Raw genomic sequence first — 18,960 nt, 5'->3', positions numbered from 1 at the left:
AATTCCTATAAATTTAGACTGTTTTCACTTCTTCTCTGATTGTAAAAATTTGGAAAATATAGGAAAGTATATGAAAAACAGTAAAAATCACCCTCATTCCACCAACCAGGGATACGAACTGGGAATGACGTAGTAGCTGGTAACAGCTGACCTCCCATCATCATTCCATCAGTGTTTTTTCCTTGTTTATTCTTTCTCTTCCCTCCTTACTCTTTTTTTCACTTCCCTGTAATGTATCTTTCCTCTAGAAACTCCTTCCCACATCTGTACACACACACACACACACCGTAAACACGCATGCACATCACACGCAGACGCTCTTGCACTATCTTCACGCTGAAGTCAGCGTCGTCCTTCTGGCCGGGAGTGTCCCCCTGCTTCCCAAGAAATAAGCTAATCGTTATCTGGGGTAGCTCTTTCCAAAACCGTTTTGTTTGTTTATTCATTTATTTTTATTTATTGGTTGCGTTGGGTCTTTGTTGCTGTGCATGGGCTTTCTTTAATTGCGGTGAGCGGGGGCTACTCTTCGTTGCAGTGCACGGGCTTCTCATTGCGGTGGCTTCTCTAGCTGCGGAGCACGGGCTCTAGGCATGTGGGCTTCAGTAGTTGTGGCTCACGGGCTCTAGAGCACAGGCTCAGTAGTTGTGGCACCTGGGCTTAGTTGCTCCACGGCATGTGGGATCCTCCTGGACCAGGGCTCAAACCTGTGTCCCCTGCATTGGCAGGCGGATTCTTAACCACTGTGCCACCAGGGAAGTCCCTGTTTATTTTTTTACACGTATATGTATTTCTGTTACCAAATTAGAATTGTTGGATATGTGCTGAATATTTTGATATTTATGTAAATAATGTACAGCATGTATAGTCACATCTTGCTTTTTTTCTCTCAAAATTGTGTGTCTAAGCTTTCATTCCTTTTGGCTGCTTCATAGTTCGTTTTATTGTACATTTTGCTTATTCGTTCTGCTGTTAGTGGGTATTTAGGTTGTTTTGATGTTTCACCATCATAACCAGCAAGTCTCGTGTCTTGAGCACACTGGCACATCTCCAGATGTGTTTTCCTCATGAAGAAATTAGGGTGACACGTGCCTTTGAGGCTGGAGATATAGACCAGTTGGGAGAGTTTCTCGGGGGTGTTCAATGATTAGATTGTAGGGTAAACAATTTCTGACCTTCCAGTGTATCTTAACTTCTCAGCGAAGTGACAGAACACTTATGTGTCTACCAGCAATGCATGAAAGACCCTTTTTCTTAGATCCTCATCAACACATTGATAGAGTTTTTAAAAAATGTTTTTGTTGTCTTGCCAATCTGATGCGTGTATGGTGGTGTTTTATTGTGGTTCCATCTGCACCTCCCTGATTACCGCTGAGCTCAGAAACACTTCCATGTGTTTGCTGGTCGCCAACTTGATTTCCACTTTGGTGAATGCCAGTTCACCGCATCTGCCTGTTTTTACAATGATGCTGTTTTTTCTTTATATATAATCCTTATATACTCTGGATAACAATTGTTTACTTATTATATAATATATTTATTATATATGTTGCAAATGCTGTTTCCTGATAAACTAAAAAAATGGGTGCGTTTGACTACATCAAGATTCGAGAAATGGTGTTATGATATTGCAGGTTTTCCATAAGAGCTAGTTGTCATCATGAACAGGGTCACCACCATCATCGTCCTGCTATCTCGGTGATACTGGGAGCTCTTCTAAGCAGGAAGGGGATTAGATTCCACACCCTCTAAGGCACCCATCTGCATTATATAGCTGAGTGCTAAGCAGGGGATCCAGGATCAGACTTGGGTTCCTCATAAACACCGTCTCTTGCCACACACTTGGCCCTGGTGTAGGGGAAGTGGTCAGTGCCCCACTGACCCCCCCCAGGCCAGACGCAGTGCTGCCCACACAAGCAGTCATCCACACCCCAGGAGCAGCCCGCAGCCAAGGGCTGGTGGCAGCAGGGGTATAAATACCCCAGCTCCCACCCCTCTCGGCATCCTCAGTTGCGTTTTCTCCATTGGCCCCCTCCGGAGCTCCCCAGCAGGTTTAAGCGGCACTTCCCCACAGTGGTAATGTCCTTGATTATAACCCTTTGCTGGCTGACTCACTTCCCAGCTCTGCTACCAGTGCTTCCCAAATAAATAAACAAAACACACATACTGCTTTCACTTGAATAAAAGTCTCTGGGTCTGGGGCTTCCTAGATGGCGCAGTGGTTAAGGATCTGCCTGACAATGCAGAGGTCATGGGTTCGATCCCAGCTCCAGGAAGATCCCACATGCCACAGAGCAACGAAGCCTGTGTGCCAAAAAAAAAAAAGTCTCTGGGTCTGCTAAACGAAACACTGGGCCAGTGACTGCACCTCTCTGTGCCTCCGTTTTCTCTTCTGTAGGATGGGGACCATGACTCACCCCTGTCGAGGTGGGTGTGAGGACTGGGTGAGATAACTCATGGGTGTAGAGCATCTCATGGTGCCTGGCACATGGGGAGTTCTCAGGCATGCTAGAGGCAAGAGCACAGTGATTAGGAAGGTGGGCTCTGCAGACAGCCCGCCTGGATTCAGATCCTTGTTCTACACCTCTGTATCCTTGGAAATGTTGTTAACATGTCAAACCCTCAGGTGTGGTGGTGGTGGCGGTGGGTTTGGACCCAGGGCTGCATTGCAGCTTGTATGCATGAGTGCAGTTATGTTGGTTGCTAAAATACTGAAATCATCTCATGCAGGTTGGTAAATAGCAGCTGCCCAAGCCCCCTGGTACCCCATCTCTATCTCAGCTACGGGCTTATCCTTCCCTGGGGCGCCCCAGATGGCCCATTCCCCAACAAGTGAAGGGTAAGGGCCCGGAGCAGGAGGCCTCAGGGTCCTTCTGATTGCAGGGCCTGTGCTTCCTGATTGTGAAGGATCCTCTCACAGGGGATGGTGACCGTCCTGTACGCGGTGCTGGTACCTGGTAATGTGGAGGCTGTGAGGATGGGACGGAGAGGTCCTCATCAGGTGCTCAGCACAGAATCGGCACCTATTAAGTCTGTGAAGAGTGTCAGCTATTTGGAAAGTGAGGGAGAGGAGGTGGCCTGAGCTTCAGAGACTACAGGGTCTAGGGGTGGGTGCGAGAGGGGGCCCGAGGGCACAGCAGGTGTCACTGGGGCTGCTGTGCTCTGGGTTCCCCTGCAGAGCCCCGTGCCCCACTTTCCCCCCCCACTCCCCCTCCTCCAGGTCCCACTGATGCAGAGCTCGGGCCCCTCCCATCTGCTCTCTGCAGCTTCTGTGCTGAGTCTCCCTCTGACCTCGGACTGGACCGGCCAGGGGCTGTTTTGTTCTTCTGGTTTGCCCAGCAGCCCGTGGATTGTGTGCTTGGTGCTTTGGAGTCTCGGTTATTGTGTGGAAGCAATGTTCCCCTAAAACTTTTTCCAAGAAGACACGAGTTTAGACAGTCAAGTGCCTGCACCTGGGAGCATCTGCGATGGAGGAGAGCTGAGTGCAGGGGCTTTACACTTAATTAGGGATGGAGGGTTTTCCCAGGAAGGTGACTCACCAAACGGGGACTTGTTTTGGGTGAATAAATACACAGAGACCAGCTCCTCCTGAGCTGGAGGTGACCCTGAGAGACTGGCCAGGGGAGGGAGGGCCAAATGAGTTTAGGGCAAGGGATCTGAGGTCTGCTCTGTGGTCAGACAAGCTCATGGGCTGGGTGACCTTGCAAGGGCGGAGCCTGGGAGTTTCTGTCTCCTGTCTGTGAAATGTTATTGATTACAGGAAATTTATTATGGAAAGGATTAAGAGATATAGGATTAGTAAAACATTTCAAATAGCCCATGTGCACAAGTACTTAGAAACATTAGTAGATAGTATTACTCTTGTATTTTAGTTATGCATATTTAATTATAGAATAACACTGTTCATTATATTAATTATATGTGCACCTACTGTGGTCCGGGTACTGAAAATAGAACCTAATTTGATTCTCATAACACCTGTGAAATTTCTAGACTGTTCCTATTTTTAAATAAGCTTTGGTTCAGTGAGGCTAGATTAATTCACTCAATAAATACACACTTTATTTTTTTCTTTATCGAGGTCTGGTCATATACAGTGAAGTGCGCAGATCTTAAGTACACATTTTGATGAGTTCTGACAAGTGTATATCAGGGATGCAGAGCCGTTGTAAACACACACCCGTCTCCCCCAGGCCTGCAGCCTGGCCCTTGCGGTCCACGTTTCAGCCTAGTGTCGTGCTGTGGGGTCCGTGTGATCACGTAGGTGCCACCTGAGTGTCCCGGCATGGATGCGAGTTCCCCGACAGACGGAGGCTTCTGCTGTCTTGTCTCTCAACATTATGTTCAATGAATAGAGAAAGACGTCTGACTTCAAGCCACTTATGGTCTCATATAGAAGAAAGCATCACACCGAGATCATTTCAGTCTCTTTGAATTACTTTCACGATAGCAATAAGTGTCAGATATTACGGGACCCAGAGGAAAGGCATCCAGCCTAGATGAGCAGGGAAGGCGGCTGGGGGAAGACAGGAGGGGGGTGGACGGGGTGGCTTACTGGAGGCAGTGACTTCTGGAATGAGCCTTGGAGGGTGAGTAGGGTTTGCCTGTGCAGAAGAGCCTGAAGCCACGTTTCAGCCCGTGACCTCACTCACCTCGTTGTCTCCAGTCAGCAAGTCTGTCCAGCACAGAGATGGGGTCACTTGCTCAGAGTGGCAGACTTGGCGGGGGGTGAGGCCGCCGGGTCCGCGGGGAAGTTCTGCCTTTATGTGAGGCTGAGCCAGGTCCTGTCCTGCCCTGACTCTCAGGTTCACTGATCACCTCGGGCCCTTAATTGGGCCCCTTTAACACGCCGCGTGGCGTCTGGGGACCCGGCTGGGTCCCACCCTCTCCTCCTGTGGCCTGTTGCCATGAGCTGAGCGTCCACTTTGTACCCAGTACTGGGGAATCCCAGAGAATACTGTGCCCACTTCCTGTTTCATGCTGGGTTTCTAGATTAAAAGCAAATCCTGATGAACTATATGGAGGGAGAATCAATGAATCCCTTACCCCTTTGGAAACCTTCCACAAGTGTAGGCTGGGGTAGTCGTGGCCACGTAGCTCAGGCTCGAACACGATGGGGAGACACCACAGCAGCGCCACCTGCCACGGACGCCTGCGTCTGGCCTCACCTGGCCTTCACGGCGCCCTGGGGGTCATGCCAGCATCTCCACCTGACAGAAGAGGAGACTGAGGCTCCGGGGACTGGATGCCTTGACCAGCTGCCCTGAGAGCAGAACAGAGTCGAGGCTCAGACCCAGGCCCGGCTGATCCCAGACCCTGAACTCTCTGCACCCTGGTTGGTGCCAGGAAACGTCACCAAGCTGCACATGGTGGACGTGGAGGGAAACCCGGGCTGGAGAGAGGACCGTGCAGTCGTTCAGCCCGGAATTGCTGAGGGTGTAAATGGGAGCCGAGACCCTGTGCTGGGGGCAGGGGGGCATCAGGAGGTGGACTCCCTGGCTTGGTGGAGGGAGGGGAGAGGGAGGAAGGTGAGGGGGTAGAGAATGGTGGGATTCCAGGCAGTTGAAAGGAACCCCTCCTGGCTCCCAGGCCCTGCTGCCCACCCTGGGTGCACCTGTGCAGGCCCCAGGCCACCAGTGCTCCTCCCTGACCCTGACCTTGCCTTCCTCTCCACCTCTGTCCCTGCAGCCTTGCCAGCCGGGCCCAGCTGCGGAGCATGTACGCTTGCTAATGCAGAAAGCAGGACCCTCTCTTTAAAATAGGCCTTGTTCCAAAGCGTGATTTTGTGTTTTGTCATTTTCTCCTGTCTGTGGGCTGGTGTCTCTACAGGAAGTAAAACAGACAGACGACTGGAATTGTTATTGTTTCTGCAGAGCCAAGTCTGTGGGGTGAGGGCTTACACCTGCAGGGGCATGTGCCAAAGCCAGGAGGGTGAGGTCGAGCTGACCACCTGCCTGGTCAGCTTGCTCAGGGCCTCCGAATGCAGTGCAGGCCGCAGAAGGGCACAGGGGAGGTGCAGGGATGGGGGCATTCGGCGCTGGTGTGACTACAGTGAGCCTCCGTTGCTTCATCTCAGTCTCCAGAGGGTTGGTGCGGGCATCCCCTCAACCATTCATTCCATGCCTCTGGGGCATCTGCTATGGCAGGAAGTTCCCTGGGGCTGGGCATACAGAGAAAGACGAGATAAGAGAAGCTGCTCCTCAGAGCTGATGTCCTAATAGGAGAAACACAGTTTAGAAAGTAAACTGAGAAATGCACACAAAGGAGATATTGTAGTCATTGCTGTTATGAGGATGTGTAGGATCACGAGTGACAGGGATGGCCTGGGCTCTGATGGGTGGTGACAGAGGTGAGAGGTGAGGGGAGCCAGCCTTGTGAGGAGCAGGAAGGGAAAGCAGGTGGGAAACAGAGCTCAGTGTGTTTGCGGGCTGTGGGTCAGGATGGGCAGCCCAGGGGGAAGATGGACACACTAATATGTAATTACATGTAGGCTGCTGTGTTCAACATTAGCTGTGTGTGCAAGGAGCCAGGTGGTGGAGAAGAGACCCCCCCATGAACTCTCCATGATTATGGAGGCTGTGTATCAGTTATCAGTTGCTGCATAACAAATATCCCCCCCCCCCCCAAGGAAAAGATGAAAACAACAAACGTTTCTTGTCTCATAGTTTCTGTGGTTCAGGAATCTGGGAGGGGCCGAGCTGGGTGGGTGTTGCTCCGGGTGTGTCATAAGGTCTCTGTCAAGCTGTTGGCTGTTGCTGTGATCATCTTGAAGTTAGAAGGAGTCGAAAGACCACCTCCAAGCTCCTGCAGGTGGTTGCTGGCAGCCTCCAGGGGTCTGTTGGACTGAGGGCCTCCGTTCCTTGCTTGGTGGATTGCTGGCAATGGCCCTGGTTCCTCCCTACATGAGCTTCTCCACAGGGCAGCTCCCTGCATGCCAGCTGGCGACCCCCAGGCTGAGAGATGAGAGAGAGAGAGAGAGCACACAAGAGCATGCGCACACCAGAGACAGAAGCCAGGATTTCCATAACCTGATCGCGAAGTGACACACCATCACTTCTGCCATGTTCTGTTCCTTAGAAGCCAGTGACCAGGTCCCTCCTACTTGGGGGTGGGGGGGGCGAAGAACACTCCCCTTCTTGGAGGAGCATCAAGGGATCTGTGGGTGTATTTTTAAAACAACTCCTGAGGGGGTGCCTCAGCATGGTTGGTTGGGTGGTGGGGGGGGACTAGGAGTTTGCTAGGTTTCAGGGATTTTCCTAGAAGAGGGACCAGAATGCAAAGGCATGGACATGAGAACCTGTGGTTTCATTTTCTGTGCAAAAGCTTATAAGTTTAATTAGATCCCATTTGTTTGTTTTTCGCTTTTATTCGATAGAAGCAAATTTCTAATATAAAAAAGGTCTCTTAAGCCACCACGTGGAGATGCCTGGAGAGGTGAAAACAAGAAGACACTGAACCTTTAGAGAGAGCTGGCGACAGCAGCAGGGCAGGGGCTTTAGTGGATGCAGTGGGAGTGGACGGGGAGAGGGGGAGCTGTGTGAGCCACGGCACATCCAGAGCAGCAGGAACCGCTGCCCCTAGTCTGTGCGGACTCACCGCCTTGCGCCCCAGGCTTGCACTTTTAGGACGGGCTGTCAGTAGATGACACTTAGGCTCCCTCTGAAGTTCATCTCAGGGTCAGACCACATAGGACCCCAAGGAGGAGGTGGGCCTGACCCCTGAGCAGGGCCTGTCTGAAACCAGGGAGGATCTGGGTTCCAAAGCCCCCCAAACTCACTCTCTGTCCTCGCTTTCCCTCCCAGTTTGACCTACAGCGGATCGTGATTTACTGTGACTCCCGGCACTCGGAACTGGAGACGTGCTGTGACATCCCCTCGGGTCCAGTAAGCAGAGACTCTTTGTGGAGGGGTGCAGGGGATGGAATGGGTCCTTGGCTTCTCGGGGAGGGGGGGGGGCGTCCAGGGCCTTGGAATGGGATCGGGGGACACCCGCCATCAGAGTGTGCCCTGGGAGGGAGCCTGGCGGTCATCGCTAGGCTTCTATTTCCTGGTCAGGTGGGGAGTGGGTTGGTCAACAGCCCCCAGGGCTGCAGGCTGAGCGATGAGGCCCAGCTATGGGGAGCGAGGGGCAGAGGCTGGCCGTGTGAGTCCAGGAGGGAATGGCATTGGGGCTGCCAGTGCTCAGAGGAGGGAGGCCACCGTGCTGGGCTGGTCAGCAAGACAGGGAGGCAACACAGAATCAGGAACAGCGGGACAGACCAGAGCCTGCCTGGACCCTCTGTGCGGTTCTGCCTCTCCTGGGACCTCCCCACCTCCACCTCTGTCTAAGTCCCTCCCTCTCCACTCTCTTTACCAAGTACCAGTTCCAAGAATGCTTCAATAGTCCTGCCTCCCAGGGCTGAAGGCTAAAATCCGCATGCGGTGCTCAGTTGGCCAGGGCCCCGGGGCACAGTGAGCCTTGGTCAGCACGTCCTGTCTCAGGATGACTGTGGGGCACAGGCACTCAGGGATGGTCATTACCAGGGCTGGGGCTGTGGAGTCAGATGAGCTTAACTGTTGAGAGAGAGGAGAGAAAGGAAAGGGAGGAAGGCAGATAAGAGCAGGAGAGAATAAAGAGAAAGAAGGAAGGAGGGAGGGAGGGGGAGAGGAAAGGAAGAAGGGAGGGAGGGAGCAGTGGTGAGGGTAAGGAGGAAATAAATCACTACTGAGCACCTGCTGGGTTCCTGCTTCCAGACTCTGAGCTGGATGCTTTAGTCCTGCCCCACTAAATCCTCCTCTCCTCATTATGATGGAAATGCCCTTGTCCCCATTCTGTGGAGGTTAACACTGAGGCTCAGAGGGGTTAAGTGGTTCCTTCAGGCTGCTGAGAGGCCAGTGAAGGGGCTGAGATGGGTTGGCTCATACCAGTATGACTCCAAGGCCTCGGGGCACCAGGACCTGTGGTGAGACGCTATTTGCCCTCCCTGCTCAGGCTCCGGCATCCTTGGGGCTCTTGGCTCCCATTTGCCTGTGCGGGGAAGCTTCGGGGAGTGGTGCTGGGCACCAAGGCAGGTTCTGACCACCGGGCTTTCCTTTCAGTGCCAGGTGACCGTGCTGACGGAGCCCTCACCCCCGCCCCAGCCTCCTCCCACCTCCCGCAGTGAACAGATCGGGCTTTTGAAGACCATCAACTGCTCCTGCCCAGCTGGAGAAAAGGTACCATCCACAGTCCACCCGCAGCCGCAAGCCGGGGGCCGCAGAACTGAGGGGGGCAGGGCGGCCAGCAGAACCAGCAGTGGAGGTGGGAATTTCCCAGCATGCATGTGGGCTGCCAGCCAGGTTGGCCCTGGGCTCCAGATGACTCTCCGGTCAGGAGACTGTTCTTGCTCCTTGGATGTCTCCTCTCTTAATTTCTGTGCACATGGGGAGGGGAGCGTCTCAGACCCAGCTCTGATGGACCTTTTCCTGAAGTTAATAATATATTCTCAAGGTTTCTCTGGCTCCTCCTGGCATTCTCTTTACGCGTGTGCAACTAAACCAGCCAGGTGCGCTTTGAGAATAAGACTCAGCATGTGTGTGGCTGAGGGTTTAGGTGTGCTCTGTGGGACACACCCTCCTCCTTTTCTTCTCAGTGTTTCCTGTAATCAGCCGTACTATGTAATCTAAATGCATATACGAGTAGCGTTTAATGCCTCTTGTTTCTAATTTTAAAACCTAGTGTGTTTCTGACCACCGTCACTGCCTCCCATTAGTCTAGATGAAGTGGCTCCCTGAGTGCCTGAGGCCTTCATCTGTTGTTTTTCTGTGGACCAAGAGCTCTCTTAATAAGAAAAATATTTCCACTGTCTGAGCAGAATAAACAAATATGTGCGGATGACAAAGTCGAGATGGTCTCCATGAAGATCTGCTGGACGGGTAGCCCCAGGGCCCTCGGTCTCCGGCATTCGGTGTATCCATCACTCTGTCTGCCCCTCCGCGCTTGGGGCCGGCACGCAGGAGGTGCCCCCTGACGTTTAAGGGCCTCGGCAGACACAGGCAAAAATATGAAATTGTGGTTGAAGTTAATTGGAGTGGACACACTTTAAGACTTTCCTAATAGTTTGTTTCAAGAAGCCACCTGTCCTGGCAGCCTCTCCTCCCTCCCTTCCTCCCTCTCCTCTGTTCTCCTTCACCCCCTCCTTTCTTCTTTCCACCCAGAGACCCCCCACGGAGCTCTCAGTCTAGTGGGGGTGTCCAACCGTGGCCCAGCTGGCTGGGCGGCCACGAGGAGCCAGCTCAGTCATGCTGGGAGCTGAGGCTTTTGCTGGGGAGTCGGTGAAGTTAGGTGCTTCCAGCCTGGTGCTGGGTTAGGACTGGGAGAAACCAGGGAAGGGGCCAGGGTGGGCGCACGCAAGGCACTGGCAGGCTCAGCGGGCCGCAGACAGCGTGTTGATCTGGCTTTCACCCATCAATGTCATAACAGAAGCAACGGTCCAAACCCAAATCCTTGTGAATCCTTGTTTTCTGTTAAAAACCCCAAACGAGAAGCGGAAGGGCGGCAGCGTGAGCTTTGGCCCCTTTGCACGCAGACAGACCATGCCAGGGAGGGTGGCCAACGCGAGCTCTGCCGTGGCGGGGAGCCCTGGGGGGTCGTTCGGGGTCACGCAGGCCTCCATCCTCTCTTCCGCCCACCTTCCCGCTCTCAGCTCACAAACGTCTGCCGGGTCGCCGCTGACCTCCCGGGCTTGGCCTGCAAGTCCCCTCCCCCACGTGTCCCCGTTCTCTGGTGGGTCCCAGCTGCCCTTCTAGCCTCATCTCACTCCCCTTTGCCCTCCCAGTTTCCACGCAGGCAGGCAGGCAGGCATGCCTGTTCCTCAGAGGGTCAAGATCTTTCTTGCCTTCCTGAACTTGCACCTGTAGCGCTTCTGCCTAGAAGAGCTCCCCCCACCCCCACCCCAACACCCCCGCTTTTCATCTGGCTGATGCCTGCTCTTCTTTCAAAACATCCCCAGAGAATCCTTTTCGGATCACATTTTTGCCTATATGACTTCCCTCCTTCCTTCCTCCTGCCCCTCCTCCCTCCCTCCCTCCCTCCCTCCCTTTTCTCCTTCTTTCCTTCCACTGTTCACCTCCATCCATCCAGTAACTGTTCATTCAGCCCCTGCTATTTGGGACATTATGACCCTTTCCTCTCCCTCTTCTTCTGTCTGCCATAACAGTGGTCACATTGGATTCACACAGTCAATTTGTCCTTACCTCCGTAAGCTCATGGATTGCAGATGGCAAAGGTTGACCCTTTCCGTGTCTGTATTCTCAGCCACTGCATTATGTAGTGATTGACTCGATGGATAAGTGGACCTGGGGCGTGAAGGACGGGTGGATGGGTAATTGGGTGATGCTGCCCAGAGTGTGAGGCTGGCATTTGTAAACGGGTGATCTTTCCACCAGTGGCTGTATTTGGGGGCCACGTCCAAGTTCCCCATGTCGGTTGGCTGTTTGAGAGCAGGGGCTCTCAGCTCCAGTGAGCTCTGTCCAACGTACTGAATGGCAGGTGGCTCACTGTGGGACTGGCTTAGGAGCCAGCGGAGGGGAAAACCAACTAGTGAGGAGAGAAGGGGGAAATTAAAGCAGGGCCTTACTTGTGTTTTCTGTCTTTCTTCCTCTAGGGTGAAAAGGGCTTTGATGGCCCCGTGGGACTCCCCGGCCCGAAGGTCAGTACTGGAGCTAGCAGAGGAGCCCCCTAGAGCACGAGGACCCTTTGATTTGCTCTCTTTGTAAGAAGGGGAAAAAACCCAAAACAATGGTGTGTTAGATTACTGTCCTGAGGGGTTTTGTCTCCGAGCTTGTTGAGATGGAAGGATAGAGCAAGTGGTACACAGGCTGTGACCCCTGAGTCTCTTCATGGCTCAGAATGTCCATTCCTCAGCCTGAAGGACCCGGACCGCTCACGCCTGGGCTCAGACCCCGTGTGCTCCAGCAGACTCAGCTCTCCGTGGCCACTGACTCTGCAGCAATCCTTTCAGGCCTCTGTATTCCAGAGACATTGGAGGTTGGGCTTTAAATTAGAGTCTATTTGTTCAGCGCACATGATCTGTTTAAATTGCGTGAAATTCTTTTCGTACACGTTTTCCAAACTCACAAATTGCCCAAAGCCAGGTGCCCCTTGCAGGCTCCTCCCTCTTCAGTCGTGGACCAGCCTCTCCTCTCTCTGCTATCGCCCAGGTTTAGAGCGTTTATGGAGCTGGACAGGGCTATGGTCTCACATCATTGTTCTGGTCTCAGAGAGCTGAGACCCAGAGAGAGGTGAATTGCCTGGGGTCACACGGAGGCTGAGGGAAGAGGTCAGCGTTGCCCAGTGGCCATTACCTGGTCTGGTGTTTGAAAAAGGGGCTGAGTGTGATGGTGGAGACACCTAGCCATGACTCCATCCTTTCCCTTCCCCCTCCCCACACCTTTCCCTTTCCCCCACCCCCCTTCCCCCCCTTCCCCCCTCCCCCTCCCTTCCCCTCCTCTCACCTGCTTTACTTATGTTCAGATTCATTCAGTAAGTCACTGTTGGGCATCTCCTAAGGTCCCTTTTGTCTTCTCCCTCCCTCCATCTGTATGCGCCTTCTTCATCTTCCCTTTCTCTCGCCCTTCTCCCCTCCGCCCCCAGTGTGCTAGGATGGGGAGGACACACACACACACACACACACACACACACTCTTGAGGTCCGGGGTGCCAGGTGTTCGTTGTGAGAAGGAGAGCAGGGGCTTCTGCCCCGGGAGCACCCACCCCCCGGGCTGTGACCTCAGCTCCTCGCTGTCAGGTAGAGGAAGGGAGCAAAGCTGTCTGGGGCTTGTGAATCTCTAAAGTTTGTCGGAAGCGGTGGCTGTTTACAGAGGGACCGAGCTGTGCTGGGGTTGAACAGACCGGGGTTGTGCAGGCGGCAGAGACTGACCCCTGGTCCTAGGAGAGAAGAGGAGGTGGGAGGGAGGGATTCTAAGGAGAGACACAGGCCCGCCACCTGCAGATAAGCCTGGCTGCCCTGTGGCTGGTTGGCAGTCCTGCCCCTTTAGCCAGTGTCCCAGCCCGTCTGTGGTTAAGATGCTGCGTAAATGTCATGATTCCAGTGCCTCTGTTTACCTAGAGGCAGCTCGGGTTGTGTCCGCAGGTGTGGACAGGGTGTCCAGGGTGCCCAGGCCTGTTCTGGATGCAGGAACATAGCTGTGAACGGCAGGGAGCTGTGTCCCCAGGACTCAGAGGCAGCACAAAGAGGCATAACAGGGGGTGGGATACTGGATGGGGGGAGGCGAGGCCCAGAGCGGGGCCTGAGGCTGCCTGGGAGGCTCCAGGTTGCCTGGGGGCCCCGCCCAAGCTGGGTCCAGTAGGACGCAGAGGAGCTGCCGTTTCCATCCCCAGGGACCGGCGTGCGACCGGCGTGCAGTGCTTTCATCCACTCACTTTCTCCAGCCACCCTTAGTTCCGGGAATTAGGAGGTTGGGGAAATTATTCAGACGCTTCCTCCCTCTCTGGGGGTGGGAGGCTTGGCCTCATGGTGCGGTTGGTAATGACAAAATCAGCTGCTTCCTGGGAACCGGGACAAGGTGGGCCGTGGGCAGCCGGTGTGGGGCAGCCTGGTCGGAAGACCAGACCTAATGGTCGTCTCTGGTTTCCACCCTCAGGGAGACGTGGGGGCCCCTGGGCCGGTTGGAGCTCCTGGGCCCAAGGGAGAGAAAGGAGATATGGTGAGTACAGGCCCCTCTGCGTGGCCAGTGAGGGGGACCTCCTGGCCCCCGTAGCCTCACCCTGCATCCCCCCGCCCCCACCCCCCGCAGACCTGTGTGCTCCAGACTAGCAGTGATGACTCCCCAGACTGGTCATTTCTCGCCCTGCCCGTTGTGTGTGATCTTTCCCCTACCAGGAGTGATTTTGCCCTCTCTCCACCCCCCGTTTGCCCCTCGCCTCCCCTTTCTGCCTGGCCCACGTTTTCTCATCCTGCAGGCTCAACTGTGCACGGTTCTCCAGGGTGCCTTTCTGACCCCAGGCTGGGCTCACACGTGCCTCGGTGCTCCCGCATCCCTGGTGCCTCTGGGTCCCTGCGTCAGCTGGCTCCCTGACACCGTGGTTTGCGGTTTGTCAGCACAGCACGCCCAGTGCCTGGCCCAGCAGAGGCTGTGTTCTTGGAGCCTGTGACTGATGAGTGAGCACAGCAGGTGGTGGGTCAGGGAAGAATTACAGAGATGAGCAATTCACGGTGCAGAGCAGGGCTTAGGAGCCACGCGGCTGGGACGCAGAGGCTGCCTCCGCCGAGATACTTAACCTTTCTGTCCTCAGTTTCCTCATCTGTAACGTGGGGACGATGAAATTAACTGTCCAGTTGCACGATGAGGATTAAATGAGCTCACACATGGAGATGGTTTAGAACAGTGTGGCAGCAGTGTAAATGCTGTTGTTCCTCTGTTGTCACCTGGCCTGGCAGAAGCACTAGACCCCATCCTTCAAACTGCATCTTGCAGCATCAATAGTACAAGTTTGGAGTAAGGTAAACCTCAGTAACTGTTCTTGGCTCCAGTCTTAGTTGTGGGACTGTGAGCAGGTCTCTTAACCTCTCTGAAAACCTCATTTACTCTCCTAGCAAAATAAAGAAAATAACAACTTTGTTGCTAAAATGCCTGGCCCGTGGTAGGTGACCACGCATTAGAGTGAGTGTAATTAGTTCCTTTTAGGTTCTCAGTGCTCAGGGGGAACCCCGAGGACAAGACAGACAAGACAGAGCTGCTCACCTAGAAGAGTTAGCCTGGCACATACCCCGCCCACACACATCGTCATCATCTGAGAGCTGATAATTGTAGCTACCCTGCCTGCCCTTCTTCACAGGGGCTCTGTGTGGGTGCCCTCCTTACTCCTTAGAACAGCCTCCTAAACTTAGTCTCATCACTTCTCTCATATGAAGGTTGCACAGTTTTCAGACTTGCATGATGTGCTGGTGATCACAGAGCCTGCCTGTGGCAGAGGCAGGACTTGCACCTGTTTCAGTCTGAGTCTCATGCTCACTTGCTGTGCTGCACCTTTCACCCACACCGTGTACCCCTGCCTTCCGCGCAGAGGTAGGAAGCACCTGCTCTGTGCAAAAGAACACGGAACTAGGAAGAGCTGCTGATACTTAACGGCATTCATAGTGTGCCGTGATCTGTGTTCCGCGCGTCTTAAATTTCTGGCTCATTTAACCCTCAGGTCAATGTTGTGGGGTGAGGGCTAGTGAAACACCCTTCTTACTCTACACAGAAAAAAAAAAAGCAGGCACCAGAAGCTGCCTGTGAGAGGGCACAGATGTTGGATCTAACAAAGCCTGAAAGGAGCCATTGTAATTACACCCACAGAACTACAGGAAACCATTCTGAAGGACATAGAGGGGAGTATTGTGACACCATCTCATCAAATACAGAACATAAATAAAGAGGTAGAAATTGTTAAAAAGAACCAAATGGAAATTGTTAAAAAGAACCAAACCAAACCATACAGTAACTAAAATGAAAAGGGAAATCACTCGAGAGGCATAACGGTAGGTTTGAACTGGCTGAAGAAAGAGCCAGGGTTCTTGAAAATAGATCATTAGAGATTATGTAATCTGAAGATCAGAGAGAAGAAACAATGAAGAAAAATTAACAGAGCCTCAGAGAAATGTGGGGGCCCATGAAGTGCATCACTCTGTACATAATGTGGATACCAGGAGAGGAGAGAAAGGAGCAGAAAAAGTATTCAGAGAAATCGCGGCTGAAGATATCCCAAATTAGATGAAGAGTGGTAATCTACGTGCTCAGAAAGCCTCAGAAACTCCAATCAAGAAAAACGAAAGCAGGCCTTCCTAGGTGGCGCAGTGGTTAAGAATCCGCCTGCCAATGCAGGGGACATGGGTTTGAGCCCTGCTCCAGGAAGATCCCACATGCCGCGGAGCAACTAAGCATGTGCACCACAACTCTTGAGCCTGCACTTTAGAGCCCATGAGCCACAGCTATTGAGCCCATGTGCTGCAACTGCTGAAGCCCATGTGCCTAGAGCCCGTGCTCTGCAACAACAGAAGCCACGGCAATGAGGAGCCTGCGCAGCCCAACGAAGAGTAGCCCCCACTCACTGCAACTAAAGAAAGCCCGCGCACAGCAAAAAAGGACCCAACACAGCCAATAAAATGAATAAATAAATAAATAAAATAAATTTATTAAAAGAAAAAAAAGGAAAACGAAAGGAGATTCATCCTTAGAAACATCATAGTAAAAAATGCTAAAAGACAAAGCAAAAAATGTGAAAGAAGCAGAAGAAAAATGACTCGTGATGGTCAAGGGAACCCCAATAAGAGTATCAGCCAACTCATCACCAAAAGTAACTGAAGCCAGAATACAGCAGGTGACAAGTTCAAAGTAATAATTATGACAGTGTATTGTTGGGTATATAATGAATATTTTTAATGGCAATAGCACAAAAAAAGGGGAAGAAGGAATAGGTCATGTAGGAGTAGACACATAGGTCCTGTTTCTAAGTCTCACTGGAAGTAAGTGTAAATCTGAGGTAGATCCTGATAAGTTAACATGTATACAGTAAACTTCAAGCAACCTCCAAGAAAATAATTCAGAAGTATATAGTGAAAATATCCTTAAAGAGTTTAAAATGTTGCACTAAAAAGTACTCATGTAGTGCAAAAAAAGAGCAGTGAAGGAGGAATAATAGAACAGAAAAAGTCAGGAGACATAGAAAACAAAGAGTTAAATGGTATATGTAAATCTACATGTATCAAAAATAGCATTGCCTGTAAATGTACTAAACAAGCTAATTAAAAAAGCAGAGATTTTCAGACTGGAAATAAAAACAAGATCCAACTGTATTGTGTCTATAGGAGACACACTTTAGATTCAAATATATAAAAAGGCTGAAAGTAAAAGGATGGACAATACACATTCTACACATAGCGGATGTTAAAAGTTGGAGTCCCTATAGCAATATCAGACAAAATAGGCTTTAGAAAAGTTAACAGAAGTAAAGAGGAACATTTTATAATGATAAAAGTGTCGGTATCTCAAAAATATGTAACAATTATAATAAACACGTGCACCTAACTACGGAGCCCCCGTGTATATGAAGCAGACATTAACTGAGGTGAGAAGTAAATAATTCATTACCTGTGGTCGCAGACTTCAACACCCCACTCTTAATAGTGGGCACAGCAGCTAGGAATGTGGGGAAGTTGGAATCCTCATACACTGCTGGTGTGAAAAGCTGCAGCTGCTTTGAAAAACAGTCTGACGGTCCTTAAAGGGTTAAGCACAGAATTACCGTATGACTCAGCAGTGCCACCGCTAGCTGTATATCCAAAAGAAATAAAAACACGTTCATAAAGACACTTGTCCACAGATGTTCATGGCAGCGTTATTCATAATAACTGAAAAGGTAGAAACAACCCAAGTGTTCATCACCTGATGAATGGATAAATGAAATGTCTATTATATGTGCGCAATGGCTAATTATTCTGCAATAAAATGAGGTATTGATACCTGCTACAAGGAGGATGAACCTTGAAAGCACTTTGCTAAGAAAACACTGGCTATGAAGCCAGTCATAAAAGCCCACATATTGTATGATTTCATTTATGTAAAATGTCTAGAACAGGCAAATCTATAGAGAAAGAAACCCCCCCACCCTCTGCTCTGGGGAGGGGGAATCAGCACTAAGGGTATGGGGTTCTTTTTGGGGCGATGAAAACACTCCAAAGTTGATTGTGGTGATGTGCAGCTCTGTAAATGTACTAAAAATCATTGACTTGTACATTTTAAATAGGTAAATTATGTGCTGTGTAGATTGTATCTGAATAAAGCTGATGTGGAAAAAAGAAAACTACTGTAATACTGAGTTGTTGGAAGAATTAAATGAGATAAAACTCACGAGAATCAACCCTCGATAAATGACAGTTGTCTTTCAGAGGCTCCTCAGCAGGGCTTATGAGAAAGCAGCTGACATTTCTGAACCCCAGGGCACGTGCGCTGCCTGTGATGTCATGCTGAGGAGATGCTCTGTAGCAAATCTTTGCTTTCTGCTTTCCTTTTTCCAGGGCAGAGGACCTTTTGTCCAAGGAGAAAAGGGTGAAAAGGTAAGCACCTCCCTGCTGTCTCACTCCTCCGAGGGCCGTGAAGGTGGCCTGGGAACAGGATGGGGCACTTGGGTTCAGGAGAGTTATGTGCTGCTGTGGTGGTGCTGCCTGGTAAGAATTTGGGTGGGAGGGGAGAGGTCTCTTGGGCTGAGTGCCTCGGTGTGTGAAGCAGGAAGAAGGGGCTTGTTTAGGACGCAGATGGTTCACAGTGCTTAGAGCAGAGGGTAGTTAACGGCGTTTGTGGAAAGTGGGATGCAGAGCTGCAGACGTGGTTTGAGGACCATACGTGGGGCATTCAGTATCAAAGCGTGCTCGGGCCTTGTTTGCAGTGATGGGAAGGTCTTGGACAGTCTGTGCGCGATCAGACATGGTGAGAAGGTTTGAAGAGCAGGTGCTGATAGACATGAGGTGAGGAGACCAGGGGAACTCGGGGAGTAGTTGGGAGATTGTTGCAGAAGTACAGAGGGGAGATGGTGAGGGACAGAGTCACGGGTGGCAGCGGGACAGACAGGCAGAGGAACAGAGGAGATGCCCAGGGAGGCCAGTTCATGTTCTCCCCAGGTATGAATGTTGCACCTTCTTTAACCTTCATCTGTCGTGGTGATGATGCACGAGCTTGACAGGTCCTGGGAAAGAGGGGACTCCTTCTGAAGAGGAAAGCTTTCTTAAGGTGTCAGCCTAGAAGGAGCAATAAAAAGCAGTCACTAAAATTGCCATTTTCCACTCACACCAGTGATTAAGGACACATCCTCCCATTTCCCAGGAGAGGCAGCCCCTTTGTAACATACATTTACGTGGATTACTTTGCCAGTCTAGGCACGTGTAGGCTCAGAATGCGGTGCACTGGACCCCAGAAGGATATCGTTACTCAGAGGGGACTCACATCAA

At 51.7% G+C, this 18,960-nt stretch overlaps 1 protein-coding gene across 1 annotated transcript in view; it reads left to right on the top strand.

Annotated features, from left to right (window-relative positions):
• The window catches only part of COL22A1 (collagen type XXII alpha 1 chain), a 241,314-nt gene that overhangs the window by 44,508 nt on the left and 177,846 nt on the right, over nucleotides 1-18,960 (top strand). The window contains exons 7-11 of the mRNA XM_057735587.1: nucleotides 7,800-7,880; nucleotides 9,075-9,191; nucleotides 11,621-11,665; nucleotides 13,619-13,681; nucleotides 18,034-18,072. Coding sequence (XP_057591570.1) covers nucleotides 7,800-7,880; nucleotides 9,075-9,191; nucleotides 11,621-11,665; nucleotides 13,619-13,681; nucleotides 18,034-18,072 — 345 coding nt within the window. The remainder of the gene's footprint in view (nucleotides 1-7,799; nucleotides 7,881-9,074; nucleotides 9,192-11,620; nucleotides 11,666-13,618; nucleotides 13,682-18,033; nucleotides 18,073-18,960) is intronic.

The sequence above is a fragment of the Hippopotamus amphibius genome, chromosome 5 (assembly GCF_030028045.1).
Source record: "Hippopotamus amphibius kiboko isolate mHipAmp2 chromosome 5, mHipAmp2.hap2, whole genome shotgun sequence".
In the NCBI taxonomy this organism is placed as follows: Eukaryota; Metazoa; Chordata; class Mammalia; order Artiodactyla; family Hippopotamidae; genus Hippopotamus; species Hippopotamus amphibius.
The sequence above is the reverse complement of the archived record's forward strand: the minus strand, read 5'-3'. Positions and strand labels throughout refer to the sequence as shown.